This window comes from Thunnus maccoyii, chromosome 12 (genome assembly GCF_910596095.1).
Source record: "Thunnus maccoyii chromosome 12, fThuMac1.1, whole genome shotgun sequence".
Classification (NCBI taxonomy): Eukaryota; Metazoa; Chordata; class Actinopteri; order Scombriformes; family Scombridae; genus Thunnus; species Thunnus maccoyii.
The window spans coordinates 13,551,020-13,575,876 of NC_056544.1; the positions used below are offsets into that span (position 1 = coordinate 13,551,020).

At 41.6% G+C, this 24,857-nt stretch overlaps 4 protein-coding genes across 6 annotated transcripts; 2 read left to right on the forward strand and 2 right to left on the reverse strand.

The window, feature by feature from the left end:
- The first annotated feature begins 1,547 nt into the window (after nucleotides 1-1,547).
- On the forward strand, nucleotides 1,548-9,144 carry capn10 (calpain 10). The gene is made up of 13 exons (XM_042429088.1): nucleotides 1,548-1,885; nucleotides 2,289-2,545; nucleotides 2,975-3,106; nucleotides 3,220-3,416; nucleotides 3,597-3,826; nucleotides 3,917-4,058; nucleotides 4,169-4,335; nucleotides 4,433-4,689; nucleotides 4,779-4,981; nucleotides 6,041-6,296; nucleotides 7,119-7,309; nucleotides 7,437-7,482; nucleotides 7,965-9,144. Exons 2-13 carry the CDS (start codon nucleotides 2,399-2,401, stop codon nucleotides 7,992-7,994), a joined length of 1,998 nt encoding a protein of 665 aa, XP_042285022.1. The 5' UTR covers nucleotides 1,548-1,885; nucleotides 2,289-2,398; the 3' UTR covers nucleotides 7,995-9,144.
- Nucleotides 9,145-9,254: 110 nt separating this feature from the next.
- Nucleotides 9,255-13,544, forward strand: eif4e2 (eukaryotic translation initiation factor 4E family member 2). 3 transcript variants are annotated; one of them, XM_042429090.1, is made up of 8 exons: nucleotides 9,255-9,385; nucleotides 10,309-10,420; nucleotides 10,526-10,660; nucleotides 10,833-10,937; nucleotides 11,040-11,192; nucleotides 11,284-11,424; nucleotides 12,270-12,346; nucleotides 12,438-13,544. In XM_042429090.1, exons 1-7 carry the CDS (start codon nucleotides 9,366-9,368, stop codon nucleotides 12,303-12,305), a joined length of 702 nt encoding a protein of 233 aa, XP_042285024.1. In that variant the 5' UTR covers nucleotides 9,255-9,365; the 3' UTR covers nucleotides 12,306-12,346; nucleotides 12,438-13,544. The 3 variants fall into 3 exon arrangements, with proteins under 3 accessions (XP_042285024.1, XP_042285023.1, XP_042285025.1); XM_042429089.1 differs by having other exon boundaries at nucleotides 11,284-11,420; XM_042429091.1 differs by lacking the exon at nucleotides 9,255-9,385 and adding an exon at nucleotides 9,602-9,825 and having other exon boundaries at nucleotides 11,284-11,420.
- A 166-nt stretch (nucleotides 13,545-13,710) lies between these two features.
- Nucleotides 13,711-16,446, reverse strand: LOC121908802 (phospholipid scramblase family member 5). The gene is made up of 7 exons (XM_042429092.1): nucleotides 16,098-16,446; nucleotides 15,936-16,013; nucleotides 15,633-15,825; nucleotides 14,243-14,354; nucleotides 14,052-14,151; nucleotides 13,843-13,901; nucleotides 13,711-13,751 (listed from the first exon to the last, which is right to left on the reverse strand). Exons 1-7 carry the CDS (start codon nucleotides 16,444-16,446, stop codon nucleotides 13,725-13,727), a joined length of 918 nt encoding a protein of 305 aa, XP_042285026.1. The 3' UTR covers nucleotides 13,711-13,724.
- A 2,021-nt stretch (nucleotides 16,447-18,467) lies between these two features.
- Nucleotides 18,468-23,518, reverse strand: chrng (cholinergic receptor, nicotinic, gamma). The gene is made up of 12 exons (XM_042428194.1): nucleotides 23,448-23,518; nucleotides 22,413-22,549; nucleotides 22,269-22,313; nucleotides 22,008-22,132; nucleotides 21,428-21,583; nucleotides 20,191-20,288; nucleotides 19,838-20,038; nucleotides 19,556-19,670; nucleotides 19,347-19,461; nucleotides 19,014-19,254; nucleotides 18,796-18,929; nucleotides 18,468-18,689 (listed from the first exon to the last, which is right to left on the reverse strand). Exons 1-12 carry the CDS (start codon nucleotides 23,509-23,511, stop codon nucleotides 18,468-18,470), a joined length of 1,653 nt encoding a protein of 550 aa, XP_042284128.1. The 5' UTR covers nucleotides 23,512-23,518.
- Nucleotides 23,519-24,857: the final 1,339 nt, after the last annotated feature.

Genomic DNA, 24,857 nt, shown 5'->3' on the forward strand with positions numbered 1-24,857 from the left:
TCAGCAAACAGAAGAGGGGATTTTGTTCCACCACTGATGGTAAAATTACCGTGGCACTTGAACTACATATGTTACATGTGTTAACCGGTTTTCCAGTTAATCTTGTGGCAGTCATGACGTTCCATTTGACAGACTATTTAAACCTGATTGTCAAAGACAAACTTAACCAGTTCATCCCATCTGAGGACCCATATCAGAAAATTGATTTACTGATTGCTGAAGAGAAGCTGAGAGAAGATGGCAAAGCTCGCTGTGTGTGTCTCCGTACTGCTGGTGCTGCTGGTGGCACTGAATGAGAGCAGTAAGTATGACCTGATTTACCTCTATGGTTACATTTAACTGCTGTTATTATTTTAGGAGAACAGTTGTTGTTTTTTTCTAGATTTTGTACTGTTTTCATATTGCAGTGGCTCATTAAAACAGGAAAAAAAACTTCTTTCGTGCTAAAATGTTTGTGGTGTCTCTTCTTTAAAGGTTCCATGAGGAGTTGCTGCACAAAGTACCAGGAGAAACCAATCCCAGTGGGACGACTGAAATGCTACACAATCCAGGAGATCACAGATTACTGCAACATCAAGGCAGTAATGTAAGAAAAATCTACATTCAGTGCAACTGAAACAACACACGTTACTATAAAGTAAATGATAACTGTCAGATCAGTTGTAATGTCTGAACTTCTTCCCTTGTGTCAATACAGGTTCAAGACAGTGAGAAACAAACTTGTCTGTGCCAATCCTGAAGCAGAATGGGTGAAAAATGCCACGGCATCTCTGCCAAGGTAAGATCATTACTCTATTTAAGCGGTCTGCTTAAACAGTAAAACAGTACAGACACCAACATTGAGTCCAGATTGAACAATCTTGTGTGGATCGACTAATGTTTTCCTTCTATTTCCTCCAAATAGAAAACCGTGAACTGCATCTACACTCACCTGAGGAAATCAACTCGAAAACACACAATTTGGATTTAACGTATTTTTTTTTTGTCAATAAATCTAATATTTTTGTAATAATTTGCTGTTTCTGTGTTAATCTGTTACTTAAAATCAGCGGTGGAAAGTGACAATATACTAATATTTAATCCAGTGCTTTAGTTAAGTGCAATTTTGAGGTACTTTACTTGAGTATTTCCATTTATGCTACTTTATACTTCTACTTCACTACATTTATCTGACAGCTTTAGTTACTTTTCAGATGAAGATTTGACACAATGGATAATATAACAAGCTTTTAAAGTATGACACATTGTTAAAGATTAAACCAGTAGATTCTCACATGGTTTCATTTTTTTATAAATGTTCAAATGATCCAATATTTGGAGGGGCCTGACCCCTAGGTGGGGAACCACTTGTCTAAACTAGTTTACTGTATATAAAGTAGTTCAAACTAGCTCCACCTCCAGCAGCTACAACAGTGACATGCTGCTTACACAGTGATGCTCCAGTATTAATAATCTAATGATGTTGTATACAATAATTTATCAGTCACAGAGATGAAATGAGTATTAATGAGTATAATTGCTGAATTGGTACTTTTACCACCAGTAGGCGGCAGCAGTGTCCAACAGGAAAGATTCACTTATGAATGAGCCTATGGATGTCCAAGCGGAAGGGACTTTATGTGTTTTCATATTCAGCAACATGAAATGTCTGCATCGCGTATGTCGCCAATCATAACGAAATCCTCCACGCTTTTGGATAAAAAATATCTGCTGTGCTGTGGTGGTGGTGGTAGCTCTGAAACTATGATAAGATGAAGCGATATGGACATGCTAACGTTACATCTGTGCATTTGCTACAAGCTAGCTGTAGCTAACGGTTGTTAGCTGCTATGTTATGAGGAGGGCTGACAGCAGCGAGGGGAAAGATGCTTAAAAGAGGAGCAAGGTAAGAAATAGAAAGAGCAGGAGGGGGTCAGATAATTACCTGCTGTATTACTAACATTACACCTAAGCATGGAGACCCAATTTCTATAGCTATACTTTATATTTCGCTGTTATTACGATGGTGTTAGTGGATGAATTCAAGCTCTTGTCGAATATCAACAAAATATGGTTTATTCCCCCTAAAACAAACATGCTTACAAATCTACTATGATGTAAAACTAGCTAATCTATTGGAATATAATTTTATTTATATCAAGAATATATGTGGACTAAATGAAGGCTTTTATTAAGTGTGTTCACAGATTTTCAAGTTCAGCACTGCATAACTTTGCATGCTTCTGGTGCTGCTTCAGTATGATTTCAGCAAAAAAGATAACACATACATTACGTTACATTGTTTTTAGGTGCTATACAAGTGTAAAATGTACATGGGGGCGGTGAGGATGGTCACAGTTGGCTGAGGTTCACCCACTGACCCAGAAGGCACAGTCCCAGGTTCAAACACACAGGAGCCATGAAAGCAGAGGGAAGGGCAGAGTGTGCAGGTGAGGAGGCTCTGTTTGAGGACCTGGACTTCCCTGCTGACGACACGTCCCTGCTCTCTGACAGCTCCACGCCCATCGCCAGGCTGCAGGGAGATGTCACCTGGCGGCGCCCACAGGTGAAGGGGAAATTGGAAATGCCACCGGGAATTCCATATTTGTTTTGGTTTGTTGTGGCATGATTGTGTGAGTTTTTTTATATCAAGTGATTGTGTAGCGTTTTGGCTTGTGGTCGTCACCTGTCACAGGCGGATATGTTTGAACAAAGAAGGAAATCCCTCATCAGGTTGTTGATTTGAGCACTGCGGGCTCAAACTTATTGTTGAGTATTTCCCTCCCAAAAAATTATGTAATAAAAAAACTCCCAAAGGAGCCTCACAAATAGTGTGACAAAAGAATACTGTGAGAGGCCCTGATCTCCGTGTTCAAAACGACAGGTTCAAGCCTTTGAATCTAACATTTATTTAAATCAACATTAAATGCTCAACACACACCTTCTGTATGTCAGAGTGTCTTATTCCATCTTAAATTCAATCTCACACCTTCAGGAGATCTGCCAGTCACCAGCTCTCTTCCCTGACAACATCAACTTGGCTCATGCAAAACAAGGCTTATTAGGAGACTGCTGGTTTCTCTGCGCCTGCTCCGTGCTGCTCAAAAACAAACATCTACTGAACAAGGTAGGGCTGCAGTATCTGTATTGTCATTTAGATTTTAATAATTATGTGAACAGTTTATCAGTGTTTTCTGGGTCCTGCACTGCTGTACTTGCTCACTCCATGACCCTCTGTAGGTGTTGCCTCCAGACCAGCCCCAGTGGGGTGATGGCAGGTATAGGGGCTCCTTCCAGTTTCACTTTTGGCAGCAGGGACACTGGACAGAGGTGACCATCGATGACCGCCTGCCCTGTATTAATTCAGCTCTCTGCTTCTCACGCTGCCACTCCCTCAATGCCTTTTGGGTAGCCCTATTGGAGAAGGCCTACGCCAAGTGAGTAGCTTGTGGAATTTCCCTGTCTTATCTCTCAGTTTACTTACACTGAACTTTGATTTAGGAGAGATCTTTTGGTGGAACTTTTGGAGGGATTTTTTAACCTGGTCATACATTGCCAACAATGCATTTAGAGGATTGTGGAAGTCCCGTTAACCTGTCCCATTCCATCCTCTTTAGGCTTCACGGCTCATATGAGCGACTGTGGGCAGGGCAGGTGTCGGAGGCCTTGGTGGATTTGACAGGGGGCCTGGCGGAGCGCTGGAGCTTGGCAGACTTTGAATCAGAGGAGGAGCAGAGACCGGAACAGGACAGTGACCAGGTCAGGAGGAGAAGGCTGGACCTGAACCTTCTGTACCCGGTGAAAGACGACTGCACGCTCAGCTGCTCCACTCACAGCAGCCCTGGAGGTCTGAAAAGTGTTTTATTTTTGCATATACAAGGGGGCTTTTTTTAAAATCTTGTTCTGCATCACCTGGTGTTCTCTTTGCCTGTTTTAGGTGCCAGTGAGCTGGGTCAGTACCATGCTCTGACTGTCATGGAGTGGTTGGACGTGAAGACTGTGTCAGGGAGTGAAGTGCGGCTTCTCAGGATCAGAAACCCCTGGGGGAGATGCTGCTGGGGAGGAGCCTGGATAGAAGGGTATAGTTGACCTGTCTGTGTGTGTCACAGTGAAGTAATGCTCCTTGTAGATGTGTGTAACCTCAGTCAGAGTTGATATGCATTTGCTCTCTCTTCCTCTCTCTCTGCAGTGGTGCGGGGTGGAGTTCTGTAGACTCTGTTTGTGCCTTGGACCTACAAGCCAAGGTGGCAGAGGGCGAGTTCTGGTTGGATGAGACAGAATTCCTGTCCCAGTTTGATGATGTCACAGTGGGCTACCCTATCAGTGAGGAGGGACACCTAAAAAGTGTATATACCGGTAATTCCCTTATTTATCTAAAGAGGATTTTAAACTGTCAGTCTCTGTGCCCTTCTTGGCAGCTTTTCTTAACCTTGACAACTCTATCCGCCAACAGGAAATCTGCTGACACACAGCCATCAGCTGGCTGGCCGGTGGATTAAAGAGCACTCCGCTGGTGGCAGTCGAAACAGCAGCAGCTACAGCAGTAACCCCAAGTTTTGGCTCAAAGTGTGTGAAGGAGGAGAGGTGCTGGTAACCCTGCTGCAGCATAGGAAATGGAGGAACACGGACAAATATGCACAAACACCTTTTGAGGACAGCAAGAACACAAAGCACCAGCACTACCAGGCTATCGCCCTGCACATGTGGAAGGTTTGTGCCATCACTCACAGGAAAACGAATGTTGCTGTGTGTGTGTGTGGCTTTGTGTCAGTTTTTTTGTTGCATTTTTCTGTCACCAGGTAGAGAAGAAGCGTTTTAATCTGAGCAGGATGTTAAACAAACCTCCTTGTGCTTCTACTCACTGTCACACCTATGAGAGAGAGGTGATGCTCCACAGGCAGTTGGAGCCTGGATACTATCTGCTGATCCCCAGCACCTACCAGCCAGGAGCTGAGGCCCGCTTTCTCATTAGGGTCTTTTCCTCCTCCTCCACATCCCTCAGGTAAGGACCACATAATGGGAAGAGAAAGTCAAACAGTCCGTCTTGTCTATGTGAAAATGACTGGAAACACGCAACACGTCCAGGCCATGTTTTTTACAATTAATTTTGAATTTAGAGATTCAAAAGGTTTCATTCAACCGTGTAATTTTCCATGAAACCCTACTGGAGTCATCATGGAGGAGAAAAAAACAACAAATGTGAGTGCAGAGATAACAAATTGATTCTCAAATTAATAAACTGTATGCACAAATTAATAGAAGAACAATGAACAATAGCTCACATTAAACTGCATTATTTAGATTATTTAGATTTTGCCTGTTAAACAAAGTTGTTATCGTTGACATTCCTTAAACATATGTTAAAATGTCAATATTTTTATGGATATATTCTATTAATTTGTGCATATGAATTATTATTTGAGATCACAATTCATTAATTTGTGTACACAACTTTGTTTTTTTTCTGTGCAACACCTGCTCACTCTATGATTTCCCATAGAAATTAATGATTGTTTTTGTGTTTGTTTGTTTCTGGTGTTTTTTTTCTTTTTTTTCTTTTTCTTCTTTTTTTTTTTTTTTTAATTTGTTTTTCTCTTTGCAGCCTTGGGTAATAGGGTATAAGGGGTGGGAGGATACAGGTTGCTTTTGTTTGTCGAGTTGTTTTGGTAATGTAAAGACCCTGGACAGAGATGCTGGTACATCTTGACTGATGGAGTTTATATTCTTTGCATGACTATTCCATTTGTGTTTTGTACCCTGTACCCTTACCAAACTACATGGGGGGAAAAAAGCAATAAAAAAAGTTGGTCACAAAAAAAAGAGTGAATGATTATAAATAAAGAGTGACATCTGCTGGTCAATTTGAAAAGCACCTTTAAAAGTATCAACTAATAAATTAAAGTTTTAAAAAATCCTTTTACACACTTCCAGCTGTTACTCCATGCATTTTTATACAAAGATTGATTTTCATACTGTCATTTTTCACAATATAAATGGCTGTGTTTATATATTTTATGTTTCTGATTAAAATATTCATCACACAACTTGTCTATGTCCTCAGTGCCCTGAAAAGCCCTCCTCCTCCACTGCCTCTAACAACAGATGGAGAATGGGAGAACAGTTACTTCCGGGGCTCGTGGGTGGAGGGAAGGACCGCGGGAGGAAGCAGGAACTTCCCGTCTCACTGGCAAAACCCCCGCTTCCCTTTCACAGTGTGTGATGAGCCAGCAGTGACATCAGGAGTTAATGTCAGGATTACCCTGCACCAGAGCTGCCCTGACACTGACCTGCACCCTATTGGCTTCCATGTCTATAAGGTCAGTCAAACATTAAGGGAGAGTACCGGTGTCATTTAGAGTTATGGGGCATCTCCCTCTGTGTACATTTCCCCAAAACAAACCATACAGTATGTACTTTGTCAGTTTTAACTTCTCTAACTTTAAGGTGTCTGACCTAGCTTAAAATGAAATATTGGATACTTACATTTCTATCTGTGACATGTGGCTCAGAGCAGCACTAGTATAAAATTAAACTAAATTAACACAACACCCAAATCCAGCTTTGCTATTACTGTGATAAATCATCTTCATGTCTGTGAAGATTTTCTCAACAGAAGCACATGGCCTCTCTTGAAGGAAGGAACTATATAGCACACATAGAATACATAGCACATATATATTAATACATATACTGTATGTATGGGAGAGTGCACATTAATCAACATTGACATTTTGACACCATCAATGAAAATGTGCCAGAGTTACCTCAACACAACTGTACATCCAACACAAATAAAAACAGTTGAAATCTATAGTAAAAAAAAAACAAATAACATATTACACTTATACCTACATGTATATTTTGTCCTGATGATGTTAAATAAACAATACAGTCAGCAAGTTATGAAACCTCATAAGCAAATTAGGGTGACTCAATAAAAATGTCAGTTCATTCATGAGTACAGATATAAATTATGCTGACCTTGCATACACCACCACTGCTCTAAAGAGGAAGAGGAACTAGACAGTTTGCATAAACCTAAAAAATATCTCTATTATACTACATATTATCATACATGTATTAGCTTATGATGAGTAGCTGTAATTGTAGTTCTTGAGTGATTTTTACTTTGTATCCAGGTCCTGGAAGAAGAATCTGGGCAGATGTTACCCAGGGAGGATCCTGTGGCCAGCTGTGTCCCCCACTGCTACACCCAGGAGGCCAGCCTGTCTTACAGTCTTCCTCCTGGAGCTTACACCATAGTGCCATCCACCTATCAGCCTGACTGCTCTGCAAATTTCACCCTCAGCCTGGCCCGCAGAATACGCAGGTCAGCTCTGTTCTTGAACTGTGTGCCATTCATTTATTGATCTTTTAATCAGAATGGGTTATAGCAATAGTTTCAGGTAATATTAGGATAACGTTTTCTGAAGTTATAGTCGATGTGTGTCTTTCAGGAAAGTGGTGAGAAGCCAGGAGAGGCTGGGAAGTGCCGTTCAAGAGGTAACTATCAATTAATTGATGCACAACTATTTCATTGATGAAGTCATTTATCCAACAAAAATGTTAAACATTTCTCTGTTTTATATCATTATAAATTGAATATCTTTGTGTTTTGGACTGTTGATCAGACAAATAAAACAATTTGATGATGTCAAATTGGGCTCTTGCCATTTTGTCACTATTTTAACAATAAATTATTTTGATGATTAATTGATTTACTTTTTAAAAAATGAACAGATAGCTCGATAATGAAAATAATTCTTACTTTCAATAAATTTAGCCTCTCAGGCAGCACCTCGTCCAACAAATCTCAACAAATCAAACGTTATGTTGAGAGGAAGTCCCATCTAAGGGATACATTTTGGCAAAATAAATGTTGCTGTCTGTGGCTTATATTCATGTTTTAAGTCTGTTCTTGTGGTCAGAAGATGGCAGCACTTGAATAATCCGTCTGTATATCTCTGTCTCTCTCTGGGCGGCAGGTCTCTCACATCTCTGTGATGCAAAGCTAGTTCTCTGGGACTGTTACTGCTCCACTGATGTCGGCTCACCTCCCAGTGCCTCTTGGCCCATGATGAAAGAACCAGTTCTCCCATCCACCCTCACCATGGAGACTTGTGTGTGTGTATGTGTGTGTGTGTGTGTATGTATGTGTACCACGAGTGGCTGAGAAGGCAGGCAGGCAGAGAGATTTAGTGGGAATGTGTGTGTCGGGACTCCTAGAAACCCCTTTATCCTGAACCGCTGAGGCTCAGGGTTGATGAGCAGCCACACACTCATCGGCGATTAGGACATCAGAGGTTGTCGGTGGGCTGGGCTGCTAATGAAGTATGACGGGACTGGCTGGTGTAAACAAACAGCCGCCATTGAAGAGGGCCGCCGCTGCTCTTGCTCATTCACTCACTGGTGCGCCTGCCGGCCCAGAACAAAGGGCCCTCTCATGAAGGTCCTCACAGAGGCACAGGGGGCAAGGGGCGAGGGGATGGTCTCCGACTGTATAGCCAACCAAACCACACCACACCATACCATGCCATACCATGCCAGAGTTTTCCAGCCATCCCTCAACCCCAGACACCCCTTATCTAGCTTGCAGCGTTTGTCTCTGGAGTTTCCTAACAGCCCTTTTCTCAAACCTCCATCTTCAAGCCTGCCCACCATCCTCAGTAACAGTAAAGTCAGACTTGGACCTAAAGAAGTCCGCCTGGTTGCTGACTCCATCGTCAGCCCCCAGCTCCCTTTTTTGTCCCCCTCAGACTCAGTCCACGGCTCTGCTTGGACCTGAACAGAGACACTGTTTGAAGCGGCCGCAAGAACAGATGACAAGCGGAGGGATGGAGGGGATGAAACAAGGGATGCGGCACATCAGAAGAGGCCGGCTCATATGAAGAAGCCGCTGGTCCTTTTTGTGTTGAGGCTGCTGTGTGTGTGTGTGTGTGTGTGTGTGTGTGTGTGTGTGTGTGTGTGTGTGTGTGTGTGTGTGTGTGTGTGTGTGTGTGTGTGTGCCTGCTTGTACACATGTATGTGTGCACCGAAGTCACAGGGTTTCTGATTATTGCTGCACTGGAGCCACTGTTTACAGGGACTGTGATGAACTGATTGGTACTGAAAAGTGTATTTATTATGAATGAGATGTAAAGAATAATAAAAAATGTCAAAACATGAGTCGGTGCTGATGTTTTTGTGTGAATTTGTTTAAATATTTGTATATCTTTGCATCACACATGTCTTCGTTGACTGTGAGTCATGTTGTGAAAAACCGGTTTGAGCTCCACGTTCATCACCCAACGAGGCGTGCGCGTACACGTGTTCACTGCGCGCGCCGCCGTTCCTGCGGAATTCAGGAGGCTGTGGTCGGACTCAGAAAGGCTGCCACCTTGAAAATAATGAACAACAAATTTGACGCGTGAGTACTCAAAAGTTTCTGTGGTATATGTGCTAGAGAGCGGGCTCCCCGTCGCGCCTGTAAATTCAACCGGGGAGCGTAACGTCAATGAAAGCTGTTGCGTTGCGTGTAAAAAGAGAGGTGTGTCAGCTTAAATGCATGCTCTGTGCGTTTATAAACCCGCACGACAGCGAGGTCCGCACATACAGGTGTGTTTAAAATGAAGGGAAGCAGCAGCAGGGAGTAAATAATGATTTTTAATGGGGCGGTGTGCTGTGTTGTTAGCTGTAGCTTAGCTTGGCGGAAGACGGCCAGGCCCTGAAGCCGCGGTGTGGAAGTTGTTGAGAGGCGGGGAAAGGTGCGCGCACACTCGGCTCAAACTAGACCCCCGTGGCCCTACAACACGGGCAGATAGTTAGCAGTGTGCTGGAGGCTATTTACGTTCAGGATGGTTGCTGGAGGTGTGTACATGTTCACCATTCAACAGTCTACACCTTTGCAGTTCATAGCCAGAGAAAAAGTACACCCTGTTTCCAGTTTGCTTAACACAAGCTAATGTAGGTTAATAAAACAGCCCTGCAATAAATCCCGCCGCCATGAAGGTTACAATGCTCTAGTTTTTGCCAAAAACTGATGTAGAAACGTTTTTGTTCACCTTCATGGCCGTATTGAAGGCTGCAGTTTGTGTCATATTTAGTCTACTCATATCTCAATGAGAGTTGACTTAATATTAGAGACACTTATCAATAGCACCACAAACTACAGCGTCCAAAATCATCATTAAGTTGAATGTTTTCCCTACAAAAACTGAGCACTATTACTTTCATGTAGATAGGATTTATTGCAGATCTGTTGTATCAGACTGCTAGGTATACTTAGCCCTAATTGAAATGTGGTCAAACAGTGAAATGTTTGTTTGCTGTCTGTGTTTCCATCAAATCCAGTCTGAAAGACGATGACAGTGGAGACCACGACCAGGATCAAGGTTCACCGAAAGACGGTGAGAAGGAAAAGACCGAAGACGAGGACAAGGAACAGAACATTTCCAAGAAAAAGGTGAGTCTGCAGTATTTAACAGTGACTGACTCGTATGTATTTGTAACCTCTGACGGTGAATTTAACTTGATTTCCTCTTCTTCTTTTTTTTTCTTTTTTTTGTAGATGGTTGTACCAGGGGCAGGAGAGCACCCTCTTCAATACAACTACACCTTCTGGTACTCCAGACGCACCCCAGGGAGACCAGCCAGCACTCAGAGCTACGAGCAGAACATCAAACAGATTGGCAGCTTTGCCTCGGTCTGTCTCTTCTCAAGACTTATTTAGAAATGGCATAGTATAGATAGGAAGGGGGAGCTCTTTGCTTCTGTTTATCACCTTAGCCATAAAATAGACCAAATTTATGAATACAAGCTCATCCTGAGTCATTCTCCCACAGTTGTTTATGTGAACTTCTTTTTCCCTTCCCAAGGTGGAGCAGTTCTGGCGTTTCTATAGTCACATGATCCGGCCAGGTGACCTAACAGGCCATAGTGACTTCCACCTCTTCAAGGAAGGCATCAAACCTATGTGGGAGGTGGGTACCCCAAATGTGCACAACACAGTGCCTCATAATATACTGAATCCTGCTGGTTTTACAAATGCACGACCATTCTGAAACTGTGTGCATCGTGCTTAGGATGATGCCAATAAGATGGGTGGGAAGTGGATCATCCGTCTGAGGAAAGGCCTGGCGTCTCGGTGCTGGGAAAACCTGATCCTGGCCATGCTGGGGGAGCAGTTCATGGTTGGAGAGGAGATCTGCGGGGCTGTGGTGTCAGTACGCTTCCAGGTACACTCACAAACACACACACTCTAAATATGTTGTGCACTTCCTACTCTAATATACTAACACGTGTCCTTTCTGGTTTTTATATCTCCAGGAGGACATCATCTCCATTTGGAACAAAACAGCAAGTGACCAGGCGACCACGGCCCGCATCAGAGACACGCTGCGCAGAGTCCTCAACCTGCCTCCCAACACCATCATGGAGTACAAGACACACACAGACAGCATTAAGTATGTATGTCTCAACATTTTTATTATTTTCTCTCCAACTTCTCTTTCTTACACACACAAACACACACATAGCTGTATGCATGCTCACAATCTTTATATTTTCTCACCCAAGACGCATCGTCGGATCACATTGTAACTGTTATGCATTATAAGTGTGGCAGCCAACAGTGCTGATGTGTCAAACTTAAAACTAATCAGATTGGAGTAGTGCTGAAACCGTTCATAAATCAAATCAATTGACAACCATTTTGATAGTCGATTAATCACTTAGTCAGTTAATTGCATGTGCTGTTAACTTCTTAAATGTGATAATTTGCCATCTTTCTCTTGTTTATATCTTTGTAAATATATTGTTTTGGGGTTTTGAACTGTTGGTCTGACAAAAACAAGCAATTTGAAGATGTTACTTTGGGTTGAGAGAAACTGCATTTCTTTACTATTTTACTTATTTCCTGACACTTCATGGACTAAACCACAACTTTTCCCAGAAAATTTGATTCACTAATTAAATTCTTTCATCACAGAACTTAACTGCTGTAAAAAAAAAAAGGGGCACAATCTGTTTTCCTTTTAATTGTTTAAGTTAGATAAGATAGATAATAATATATAATAGTATATATATATATATATATATATATATATATATATATATATATATATATATATATATATATATATAATAGTTTAAGATAGATAATATTTAAGATATATAAAGATATAGAAAATATATTCTTTAAAGCATATTTCATGTGCTTTTGCAGTAAATTGAAGCAGCTGGGGATCTCAGTTGATAAATATATAAAGAACGTGCTTATTTTACTGTGAATGATCTGTGCACTGTCTTTGCAGAGCATGGGAAGACTTCCATGGTCTGGTGAATGCTAGCGGCGGACGTTAAGTTCCTGGCACAGTGAACCTCTGCAAGGGTCTGTTTGTCATTTGCTACATCAGCTTGTACTGTTTTTTATGATTTACTTTTGGTCCTCTAATGCCCGTGTTACTTCTCTGTTTGTGTAGGTGTGTGTATATGTGATGTGCTGAGGGATGACGAGTCCAGGGACGGATACCTCTGCGTGGATTGGCACTGTGTAATTTGAAGACAGAGCAAAGGTCGGGATCAGAGGCGAGAAGACCATTCCTCCTTTGTGTCAGATTGGAAATGAAGAGAGAACCTGTTCAACAGAACACTGAACCAAGCCGAAGAGAGAAATACGCGTTATTTTTAATCAACCAGAGAAGACTGAAGCCTCAGATTTTTTCTTTTCTTTTATTTTTTAATGCAAGTTGTAACATCATTTAACTTGCCACCAGAGGGAGGCCATGTGACTGGTGTTTGCTCATCTGGTCAATAGCTGTCGACAAAGTGTACTTGACAAAATACTTCAAAACTGATCTAGATCTGATTTTTATTGTTTAACATAACATCTTAAGTCCTTCTGTTAAAGAAAGTGTATGGTAATCTGTTTTATTGGGACTCAAACAGGGTTGCAGGTAGAACTTATTTTATTACTGTGCTGTATTTTAACTACAATTCATTTGGACATTTCGAACTAGAATTATTACTATAATTGTGTACGATATATTTGTAAATACAGTCCATTTCAAAGATCACTTAATTGAATCAGCAATGATTCTCCATCTTTGACCTGGAAGTTGAATCCCAAAGGATGAGGACCATCCTGTGTTGGGCCAGAGGGTTGTACAACGGGCATCTTATGAATGGACTGCCAAGCTGCCTAAATCACTGTGCCTGGCCTCGAGCCCGACCGGAACCGGCTCTCCCTTCTGTCAGTGTTGTCTTTACCCTGCCTTCAAAGAATCCAATGGGCTCTGCTTTAATGTCCTCAACTCATAGGTGTAACGGAGGTCTGAAACACTGACCTTCACTCCCTTTTTTCATTTTGTAGTACAAGAAATGAGACTGGGCCCAGGGGAGCATTTTTTGGAACCATGTCAAAAAAAAAAAAAAAAGCACCTGTAGTTTGTTGAGAAACTGTTATGCTGCCCATGTTTGGTGGTGTGATGATGGGTGCAGGTGTGTGTCAAAAGTGAAAAAGCACTGTTGGATGTACACCTGATGGATTATAGCAATAAATGTCAATTATGCATCTGCTGCTAAAACTGGTTCAGTTTCACTTTCTTTCATAAATGGATGTTGGAGATGATTGGCAGCTTTCACACCAGTCCCTTCTTGCTTTACAGATACAATTTCATGATGAATGCTTGTGCCTTCGAGTGAGTGACGTGCCTCAGTAGTGTAGTCCACTTGCAATGTGTCATCTTACTTATGATTGTTTTTGTTGATCAGCTCATCTCAAAAAACATATGATTCTGTAAAGAGATAATGAGAACAATTAATTATATTGTAACACAAGAATATATATTTTTCTACAACTGTGTCAATAGAAATACACATGCTTACTATTAAGAATGTGGCTGCCAGCAGCAACAGTTTGGTTTGTGATTCCATACTTGGTGGCACTGGAACATTGAAATAGATTCACAAATGGTTTTATTTATTTGAAATGGGAGTGGAGGGCATAACGGGCTGCTGGTACCGCAAATGCCTGCATTACTGAAATCAAACATGTATCAGGACAGTGGTTCCAAACACTGAGAGGTCAAACTCACCCTCCAATCCAAAATATTCATGGTCCATGTTACGTTCGTCATTGAAGCCAGGCCATTTCTTCCATATTGTGCCAATTTTCTCACCAATATTGGAGACAATCTGGTGAAATTGACACAGCAAAAATACAGTTTGAAAACACTCCTGGAAATATGGTTATATAGACATTTATTATGGGTTGTATAAATATTACCTGGAATTGCTGGTTGGAGAAGCAGCGACACGGGCAGCAGGAGCCCTGGATCCTGATGGTAGATGCTCCCTCTGAATCCCACACTTCGAGGAGCGGGGTGAACATGCTCCACCTGAAAACACAGCCAAAACTCAGCAACTTAACAGATCTCCTTACGTAATCATGCAATAAGCAACCTGGCATACACTGGCAAACACTTCACACACTGCCGCAGCCCAGCCTTGATGCTTGGTTGATCACATTTTCAGCTGTCATGATTCTGCAGCAGGAAAAGCATTGTTTGCTTGGTGTCAGAGGAGTTCAAACTGGGGCAGGCTTTATTCTAGCACAACTGAGAGAATATTTATACCAAGTAGATCTCTGGTCAGTGAAACCTCTGCCAGGTCAGTCTTAATTGGACATGTGTTACTTCTGGAAAACTCAAAATTCAGCAACACAAAGGCTCCCCAGCTAGCCCTGGAGTCAGATTTAGGCCAGATGAAGAAGGAAGTATTTTGGTTTGACTGCAGAAGACAGGGTGCTGCCATTCCTCCCATTAGCCCACATTCCCATTAGGAAGGATGCCGCATTCCTTCCCTCCCAGCAAACAGCTGTTTTGTGCATTCCCAGGTTTAGAGTACACCGTGGCTGCGTGGGACACTAAAGGCTCTCGCTGCTATTTACAGACAGGCCTGGGCAACTATGATGGCTCAGGGTGGCCAGAGGCTGGGAGTGACATGGAAAAAGGCTCACATGACAAATTGTTCAGTCTGAGAATTTAAAGTATTAAGATTGCTGGTATGTGATTCTGATAAAAGGTTTCAAACGGTTAAAGGCTTCATCCACCCAAATGACCAAAAAAGTTAGAAAAATTACTTACAACAGTGTCTCTGTTATTCTGGATCATCCACAGAACATGCTGTCAGCATACTCTTTAGTGGAAAGATGTGATTTTGGTCAAACCACCCTTAAATCACGTTTAAGTATTAAATTCTTATTTTGTATATGTCTTTGAAAAGAAATTCTACTACCAAATGTTGTGTCAAATTATACAAAGTAGATTAAAGCCCCTAAAATATTTGGTTACTTTTTTTAGTATTTCTCTTTACATAAAATATTCACGACCAAATAAGCAACAATATAAGTTAAAAGTTAGGGAAAGAAAACATCCTTAGTTATTCTTTATTGCACTGAAAAACTGAGCTAATCTGCTTTATTAGGTGTGGTTCTGTCATCAGATGTAACTAAATCCTGATTGGTGCACTGAACATGACCTTTTCACCTTTTTCTAACTGGGCCCCTCCAACTGCAGACAAGTGAGAGTGGCACAGACAAAAACAACACATCTCAAGCAAAATGACCAAAACAGTTAATAGGTTAATATCAAGACAAATACAACAGTTTGGCCTACCTCTGGTGTACAGTGCCAATAAGATGCTTTTTAGGTGTGTAGGCCCTCAGCTCCATAAGGCAGCAACCAAAGCAGCAGGCGTCCACCCTGAGCGGCCGTTCAAAATAAAAGACCTGCCGGCCCTGACGGTCAAAACCCTGCAAGGAACAGGCCCGAGCTGGACCGCAACACTGGAGGCACACACAAGAGCTCTCTAACGAGAGGAAGAGATCAAGAGATACTGAGAATAACAGTAAATGACTAACATGTGAACACAAATGAGATGATTGTTCTCGGTTAATGCTGCTGAACAGGCACCAGTACCTTCTACCGCCACAAGGAATTGTGACCTGCTGGCTCCTGTGGCGATGCTGTAGATCCTCCTGGGAACACACTGTGGACCTACAAGTTGGAAGCATTATTCACTTGAAACAGACACACAGAAACACACAATTACAAAAAAAAAAACCACTCATTCCTACAGACCTTGCAACTCTGGTCTGGCAGTGATATGAATCTGGCTGACTGTATCCAGCACAGTCAAAGAGTCTGATCCCTCTGCACCTTCAAGCCACTGCTCCTCCTCATCTGGCTGGTTCAGTTTTCCTGTTGGCTCCACATGGCCGTTCTCTATCTTCATCTCAGGAGCAGGACCTGACAGCTGCTCAGCAGATGCCCAGTCAGGTGGTGTTTGACCGGGTTTGGGTCCAGGTGAGCGATTGTGACTCTCACATGAAGGTCCGCACCTGTTCTGGAAAGCTCTGAAGATCATCTGGATGTGTTTCTCTCGCTCCAGTTGACCAATTGGAAGAGGCTGATTGGTCACCGCTGACATGGTGTAAAACTGAAAATACATGCTGTATATATAACTAAGCAATTGTGTAATAATGACACATCAAAACTTTTTTCAGCCTTAGTTAGGTAAATCAGAAGCAACTATACTTCATACCGTGTGACAGGAGTGTATGAGATCTGGGTCAGACATCACTTCTTTACGTCTGGATTTGATACCAGAATCATATGACACAGTTAACTAGGATGTTTGCAGTTACAGATATAGCAATTTTAAATTGACAGTATTTTAATTGTCCCCAAGTTACTCTTGTGTATTTCCTAAATGTGACATTTGCAGATTTATTCCCAGCCTTTTTTGGGTATGACCTAAAATACAAAGCGATGTCTACTTGCGAGTTCTGAGGCAGTTTAATTTGAAAAATTCTTAGATGCCTGAAGAGGTAAAACTGTATCTTCACAGCTGACTTTTGACACTCACTCACTATCACAAGAAAATATTGTGAGTCAGAAAAATAAGCAAAAGTTTGTTTTTCAAAATGGAAATCATCTTATGACCCCTTAGAGTCATGTCACGACCCCTTGTGGGGTCCCAACTTGCAGCTAGTTAAAAAAAAAAGTGCATACTCTTTTGAGCTTAAAAGTAAAAAGTCCTTTGAATACAAACTTCAATAGAAAAGATGTTTTTTTTCTATGAAAGGAAGGGTTATGATTTCTTTCTTTAAATTTGAGTTATCTCTTGAATTTATGAGGAGACTTTCCTCTACCACACTGTGTTTCTTACAACAGGCAGACAGTTTCTTGGCACTAATATCCTCACACATCATCCTCAACTTAAGACAGAGTGATTTCATCTCAGCAGATAGCCCGAGCCTCCTTTTTATTCACATCACATCACACACACTCACAGTTTGGTTACATTCTGCAGCTGCATGCAACAATGTGTATTTCACCACAACAAAGATTATGATAGTACCATAATGTAGCCCTACCTTATGCCCTGCATAGACAGTAATTGCTAAAAGATGCAGTGCACTAAAAGAGTGCAACAGGTGCTCAAGTTTTCCTGCAGCATCTCACCCTCATCTCATATAAATAACAGAGCATTAAGACATAAAATAGCACAATAGAGCATTAAAAGTGTCTTGCTTACCATCAGTGGACCTCCAGGCATCTACAGACAGAGATAATCTAACTGTGAGAGAGAAGAGACCAGTCAAACCCCCATGGGTTGTCATGATCAGGAGGGGTTAAACACCAACCTCCTTACCCCTCTGTGTGTTGTGTGTGAATATTCACGTAGTAATGTTTGGCTTTGTGAGTGTGTGTGTGTCTGGAGATCTCACTCCCACTCCTATCCCCGGTTCTGTCTCACCCCCTGACTCTGTTGCCATCCCAACCAGCCGGATCTGCCTTTTGTTGGGGTAGAAAGGCACCACTCAGCCATGTAATTGAAATCCTGCTGCCAGAGGTGGGGGGCAGTGCAGTGGGTCTGTATTTAGAGGGAAGCCTGGGGGGGTCAATGCTTTCTGTTCCCCTCGAAAAAAGGTGTCAAACACAGGATTAAGAAATTTCTGAGATAGTCAGCTGTGTAATTGCATGATTACAGTAGTACTTTCACTGATATAAGCATTCATTCAGAACATTTGGCTGTAAATGACATCAGATGTTTATTGTTTACCTGTGTCCTACAGTGTCTAATGATGAATTTATCACAGTAAACAGTAAAAAAGTAAACTTATTGCAAACATTAAGCTTTTTGTTACCCAGCATTGTATGCAGCAAAGACACTGTACAAGCTCAACGATCAGTAACAGCTGACATTAGTATGCAGCATTATGGATCATGCATGCCATCAACAACTGTACAGTGGATCCGTCTTCACCATGAACAGGACTTCTGTGATGGATGGTTCACAGACCCACTTCAGCAAGTGACACCAATGCAGAAAATACAAACGGCCGTATCACCTCTTCTCTCCCATTTATTACTGGAGATCACTGATGGACGCTGACAGATTTCCACTTTGGTTACACGGATGAAATCTGGTGTTTTTGTTGTGGTTCACCCCAGGAGGTCCGCTCCTACCCCGCTCTCAGTTAGATCTGTGAGATTGTCCATTGAAGGGAGGTACTTCTTGGGATCCCCAAGGAAAGGTGAGGAGGGAGGCTGGTTGAAATGGCCCATCAGGAAAATCCCGATGGTGCCGATAAAAAAGACCAAAGCCATGACAATAAAGCAAACCCTGTCGATCACCCGGGCGACCAGGAACCACTCTTCATTCTCCTGGAGTAAGAAAAGGATCCCATTATTGTATTGGACGCTATCTATTTTAAGTCTTCACATTAATTAAACTGGAGTGGACAAATAAATGTGCAAATGTCAAACTTACATTTTGGAAGTTGTTCTGATGCCTTGCAGTTTCAGCTATGTGTTTGCATGAGGCCACACACTGCCTCAGCTCTGGAGAGACCTTTGCCAGACTAGCGCTGAGCTCCTCTGCTGTACCCTCCTCCAGCCCCTCATCTGGGTGCAAAGCAAACCACATATTCATGTGCTCATATTCTCTGAATTGCATTTAAACATATAGAAATTCATTCCAATACTCACGTAGCTTCTCCATCACTGATCTCATCAATCCATTTCTCTCTTTGAGTCTGGCAAACATGAGTTCAGTCCGAGCAGTTTTCATGACATATTCCTCTGCCTTGGTGATGAGGGTCATGGAGCTGCGGCGTCGGCAGGAGACAGGGAACACATCATTACTGTCAGTTTCTGAGGTGTTGTCATTGTTTGGTGTCCAGGGCTGCATTTGCATCCTCAGCAGTCGAGGCAGGATGTTCAGAAAGATCTGGAAGCGACAGAGTCAAAGGGTTAATCCAGTGGAAAATATGCCTGTGTTGACTTCACAGTATTTTCATTCAACAGCTTAAGAAGTCTCACCTTTCGGACTCTGTCTGTCATAACGTGAGTGTTTGGGGTTCTCAGGGATACGTTGAGAACGATCACACAGTTCATCACTACCATGGTGGTCACTGACATCACAAACATTAGATACCTGCAGTCAAGGTTGAACTTAATTATACATATAAGGTGAAATAATCTGACCTCTGAGTTGAAATCTTGCAGTAGAGTGACACAAATGGACTTACTTTCCAATAAGAGGTACCGCCTTTGATGTTTCTGGAACCTTCTTAGCGATAAGGAAGAGGAAGACAGTCTGGCCCAGAAGAGTGGCAATAGACATGGTGCACTTCTGACCGCCGGCTGCACAACACAAAACAATATTCAGTCAGCAGAAAGGTGAGATTTTGTGTTCATGAAAACAATTACTTGTTGTAATATCTGTAATCTCGCAATAGATAATGTTGATGAGACAGAGTTCTGACGAAGCAAATATTTGGCGTATAGAGCTAGAAAAATAGGAAAAAGACCTTTGGCAGGTAAGAAGTAAACAAGCAGGCCGAGGGAGGAGAAGAGCACACAGGGAGCGATGATGTTGATGATGTAGAAAAGGGGCTTTCTCTGGATGATGAGGAAGAAGACCACCTCCTGGTACTCCCGTTCATCCTTTGTGTACTGAGTGTTGATCACATTCTTGGCCGGCCTATGTTTGATGACCCACTCTCCATTCTCTAGCAACAACAAAATCAAGTATTTCATTCTGTTTTCATTGCAGAAGAACATTTTATTGCACTTTAGATGGTTTTATACTGTATACAATTATCTAAGATCTAAAAATGTTGCGAATCAACTCATTTGACCTTGTTACATTAGACTGCTGTACCTGTGAAAGCCTCGGGGTCGATATTTATCCACTCAAACGTGTGGTCATCCTCCTCTTTGAGAACAATTTCAATTTCATTGGCGCTGTAAGTCTGGGAGCTGCACACAGGGGGAGAAGATTTAGTGTCTGTCACCACAACAAACACAACCATCTATTCCATTTTACACGACAGCAAGATGAAAAGGGACCATGAATGGGACTATTGTCTCTGGTTTGGACACTGCGGATTCTACTTAAATACAAAGGAAACTAACATGTGAACATACAGGGCTGTAGCCAGGAAATACTGAGGTCATCAGTCTAAATTTCAAGGAGTAAACCCTCCCCCTTAGATATCTGACGAACCTCCAACAAAGGTTTGTGTATTCATTTAAAAAAATCTTATATCCATTATAATAAAGGCTTTTAAAGATATATTCATTGATGGAATATGTCTTGATTTCTTTGGGAATTTATTCATTTTTGTGGACAAAGGCCTGTGTATTTTTTCTCTAATTTTATTCTTTAATTTAACAGTTTGATTATATTTTATCCTACTACATTATGATTTAACTTTTTCAAAGCCTTCTCTACACCACCAGGGTATAAATCTGAAATACTTCATCCCTGTATCATGACTGAATTATTATTTTATAGCTAAAAGCGGTCAAATTTAAAGATTCTTAGTCTTAAAAAATATCTGAATGCACCTTTAAAATACACCATATGTAATTTAGGGTAGTTTGTGTATAACTGTCAAATGTAAACTCCTCCTCAGGTCATTAAAATCCTCAAATTCCCCCCAAAAAAACAACAAGATCATGACCTCTGTCTCCTCAGAGGTATCAACCTTCAAGTTTTTCATAGATTAAAAAGTTCACAATGAGTGACAAAATATAACATGACATATAAAATGTCCATATCCTTCTTCCTGAATCAAGTACTGAATATTTTATGTCTTAATGTCTTTATGTGTGACCATAAATTACTTTTTCCATTATGATTTTATTTGAAGGGTCTAGGCTGCTTGCTCTATTGCTGATAAGTCCATGTATTCTTTAAGCCCGTTATCCATACTATAATAGTATATACTAAACACTATATACTGTATACTTAAGTCCTTGGTTGACATGACAACATACAGTATTTAAAGATACATGAATGATGAGTTACAGTGTCTAGTGTTTGTGTAATACACCCTAACGTGTACTGCTCACTGGCTAGTCATCGAATCACAGCAGATCTCGTCTCTACTCACCGAAACACCATAGTGCAGTTCTGCCAGTCAAAGGGAAAGTAGTTGACGGTGATGGAACAAGCGCTGCGGTAGATGGCAGGAGGCAGCCAGTACACACAACCATTAGAAGACACCAGTGCATTGCAGTAAAGCGCTACCTCGAACTGTCCGTCCACACTGTGCACAGGTAAGAACAGAGAGAAACTGAAATTTGTTTATGTATTTTTGTGTATTAGAGCTCACACACAGACACATTCTTGTATGCTGCACAGAATGTACTTATTGTGTGTATACTGTACACACAGAACACAAAACCAATTCAAACATTAAAGATGTACTATGTAAAGGTTTTTTTTATAAAGTAACCCTTATCTTCATCAAACAAAATGTGATAAAGGGTACTGTTGCACCTTGTTTCACGGAGACCCTGTAGACTATTTGCTATTTTTTAGACTATTTTTTAAAAATAATCTGTTGTGAGCTGCATGACGGCATTAGTGATAATGGTTTTTCTGTGTTTCAGTTTAACTTTCTCAACAAGGAGCTGCTTGCTGCCATTGAATCAAATGTTGAGTTAAAATGTGAAGGTTAATACACTCACTTGTTTTCTAGTATGATGTCAGGCAGCCATATACTCTTGGAAGGGACACGTAGCTCAGAAGTGAGGTTCCCATACAAAGCTGACCTGGGTGGTTGGTCCCATCTGAGCCTGTAGTCACACCATTGCTACAAACAGAAGTGATGTGGGTTTCACTTTTGACCGTGTCTTTCAAATACACTGTGGCATAAAGTATTAAAAAATAATCATCACTGCATGCAGAGCAGCGATAAAATCCAGGAAACGCGGTGTGTGTTAGGTTACCATTTCTATCCAGATGCTGGTTGTCAGGGCCTCCTCCTTTTCATTCTGAATAGAGATGTTCATTAATTATGTTAAATAACATTCAGTCAGAAACCCATGCAGTCTCTGGTTCTAATCAAAAACTCCAATGCAAACTTCATTTACCAGGGAGATGAGGTTGGTGAGTGTCATCTTGATTTGGACTTGAGTGATGTCCCCACTGTTCTCCATGGGCCGAACGTTCTTGTTGTACCCTTTCATCAAATCCTTGAAAAGTTCCCCTTCGAGGTTGACTGCTGAGGCTGCAGACAAACCACACAGGTTAGAGCAAGAAAATAAGAAAGACAAAAGTTTACTCAACAGGAGTACTACTCAGCCTGTGTAACCCTGATGGTACCATCAGGTTTATTTTTCAAGTTTTGGAGCTGGATCTCAACTTGGGCTAAAATTTTGAACAGAAACCTGTATTACAAATTGCAGGGGTGTGGTTTGAAAGACGTGGGAATTTAGGAAGCAGGGAGGGGGTTTCTAATGAAAGACGCAATCAAATTGCACAGGGAAATGTAGGATCTGATGTTTTTGGAGTTTGACTCGTAATAAAGATAAAACTTTAGTCTATCTCGGCCTCTGCTGCCTCAATTTTGATCATTCTTTTTAAAAGTCTCCCTATAACTTACTGGACGTGCAATACAAAATCGCTTGAGTGCCATTTAAAGATTACTTTTCTCTCACTTAATGGTCATGAGTAAATTACCTAAAACTTACCAACCACAAACAAATGTATTACAATAATTACAATAATTACAATAATTACAATAATAGTATTACAATAATTTCAAATCCTGTGTATTAAATATCACAGCAAACACCTGATGGTCCCTCAGGTGTAACTAATCTACTCATTTTCCTGCGTGGTTTTCAAAGACTAACAATGGACTGTACAGTAGAACACATTTAACATACATCACGAGTATGGTACAGCACAATAAACACAATGTACACTCCCTGCCAAATAATGAAGCACAATAATGTAACAATATATTCAAGACAAAAGTATATCCTTGTTGTTTTAATTGTTCATTACTGAATCTGTCAGAGTTTGGTGTGGCTGTGCTGAAAAGACCCCACACATGGAAATCCTGAGCAAATAACAAGACCCTGCAACAACCTGTCAGCGGGCTGATTAACCAGTGTTCCTACCTGTGGTGGAAATCATAAACACCCCCAAGAGGAGTGACAGAGAGAGCGGAGGTCCAGAATCCATCAGTGTGTGTGTTTGTGCTGTGCTGTCCGAGACAAAGCTGTGATCACTAATCTGATGCACATGGACACTACTTGATGGGGTTGCTGGCACTCAGCCCATGTGTGTGTATGACTTTGTGCGTTTCCCAGCAGAAGTCAGGGCTCAGGGTGAGGTTTAGAGGAAGGGTTGGAGGATGGGGGGTAGTGTTGGGGGGACGGTTGATGATTGTTAGGGTAAATCCAAGAGTGTATTTCCAGTACTGCATAGCCAGCTGTCATAACAACACACACACCCACGCAAATCGGGGTAACATGACACACACAGTTTGGACAGTGCACTCTGCTCTCAATGTTAAGGTACACCATCAAATCACACACTGTGTTGTAGATCTGTTCAGTGCAGCAGGCTATTGTCAGTCAGGCATCCACATCAAGAGAATAAAATAGCTCATGGATTCTTGGTGAACGAATTTATCACAGCAGCAATCTATAAAAAGCTATTTAATAGGTTTTTCCACCAGAAACCATGGTGTTCTCTAAAATTAAAGGCAGAAAGATTAGAAGATAAAAAGAAGAGAGAATGCAACACTGTGTGTGTCTGTAAGTGAGAAAATAAAAAAAGCCGTACAGTGGACAAGAGAACAGGTGATAAGTCTCATCCATTTACAGCCCACCGTCTGTGATGACTGACCAGGCTATGTGGAGATTGGGTTCTATTGCTGACACATTTGTGGCTTGTCATTTGTGTGTGTGTGTGTGTGTGTGAGTACTTGTTCCCACCATGGTTTGGCACACCTTCCTCACAACTCTACACACACACACACACACACAACCTGAGGTAGGAATGTAGTTGATGTGTTGCAACAGAAGTATGTGTGTGTGTGTTTACTCAGCTGTCACACCCACATCCCTGTATATCCCTCTTTCAGGACTTGAGCTGAGCAAATTGAGAGGAGATTGTAGTTTTGAACTTACTTTGGTCAAATCACCACCTCACTTAAACAGCAGCAAAGACTTGTTGACTACATTTAGACGAACAAAACAAAGATGAGACTTGTGTACGAGTTGAAAGTGAAACTTCCTTTGCTGTCTGCAAATGAGATTCTGTGACTCATGACAGACAGTAAGAGACTCTAAGGTCATCCTAGCTCAGATTACACTTAAAATTCCCCCCAATTCACTTAAAATTCCCCTGGAATAAGGAGAGAAGACAAGAGGAGGTGAGAGGCACTGGTCACCACAGCACAGCAGCTGCTGTGTTGATGGGACAGCTTACTTTAAAAGAGTCGGAGGACTGAGGTCAATCTGTGGTCAAGAGACAAACCGATCAGCATTGAAACATGTCTGGAGAAACTCAACAGAATGGCT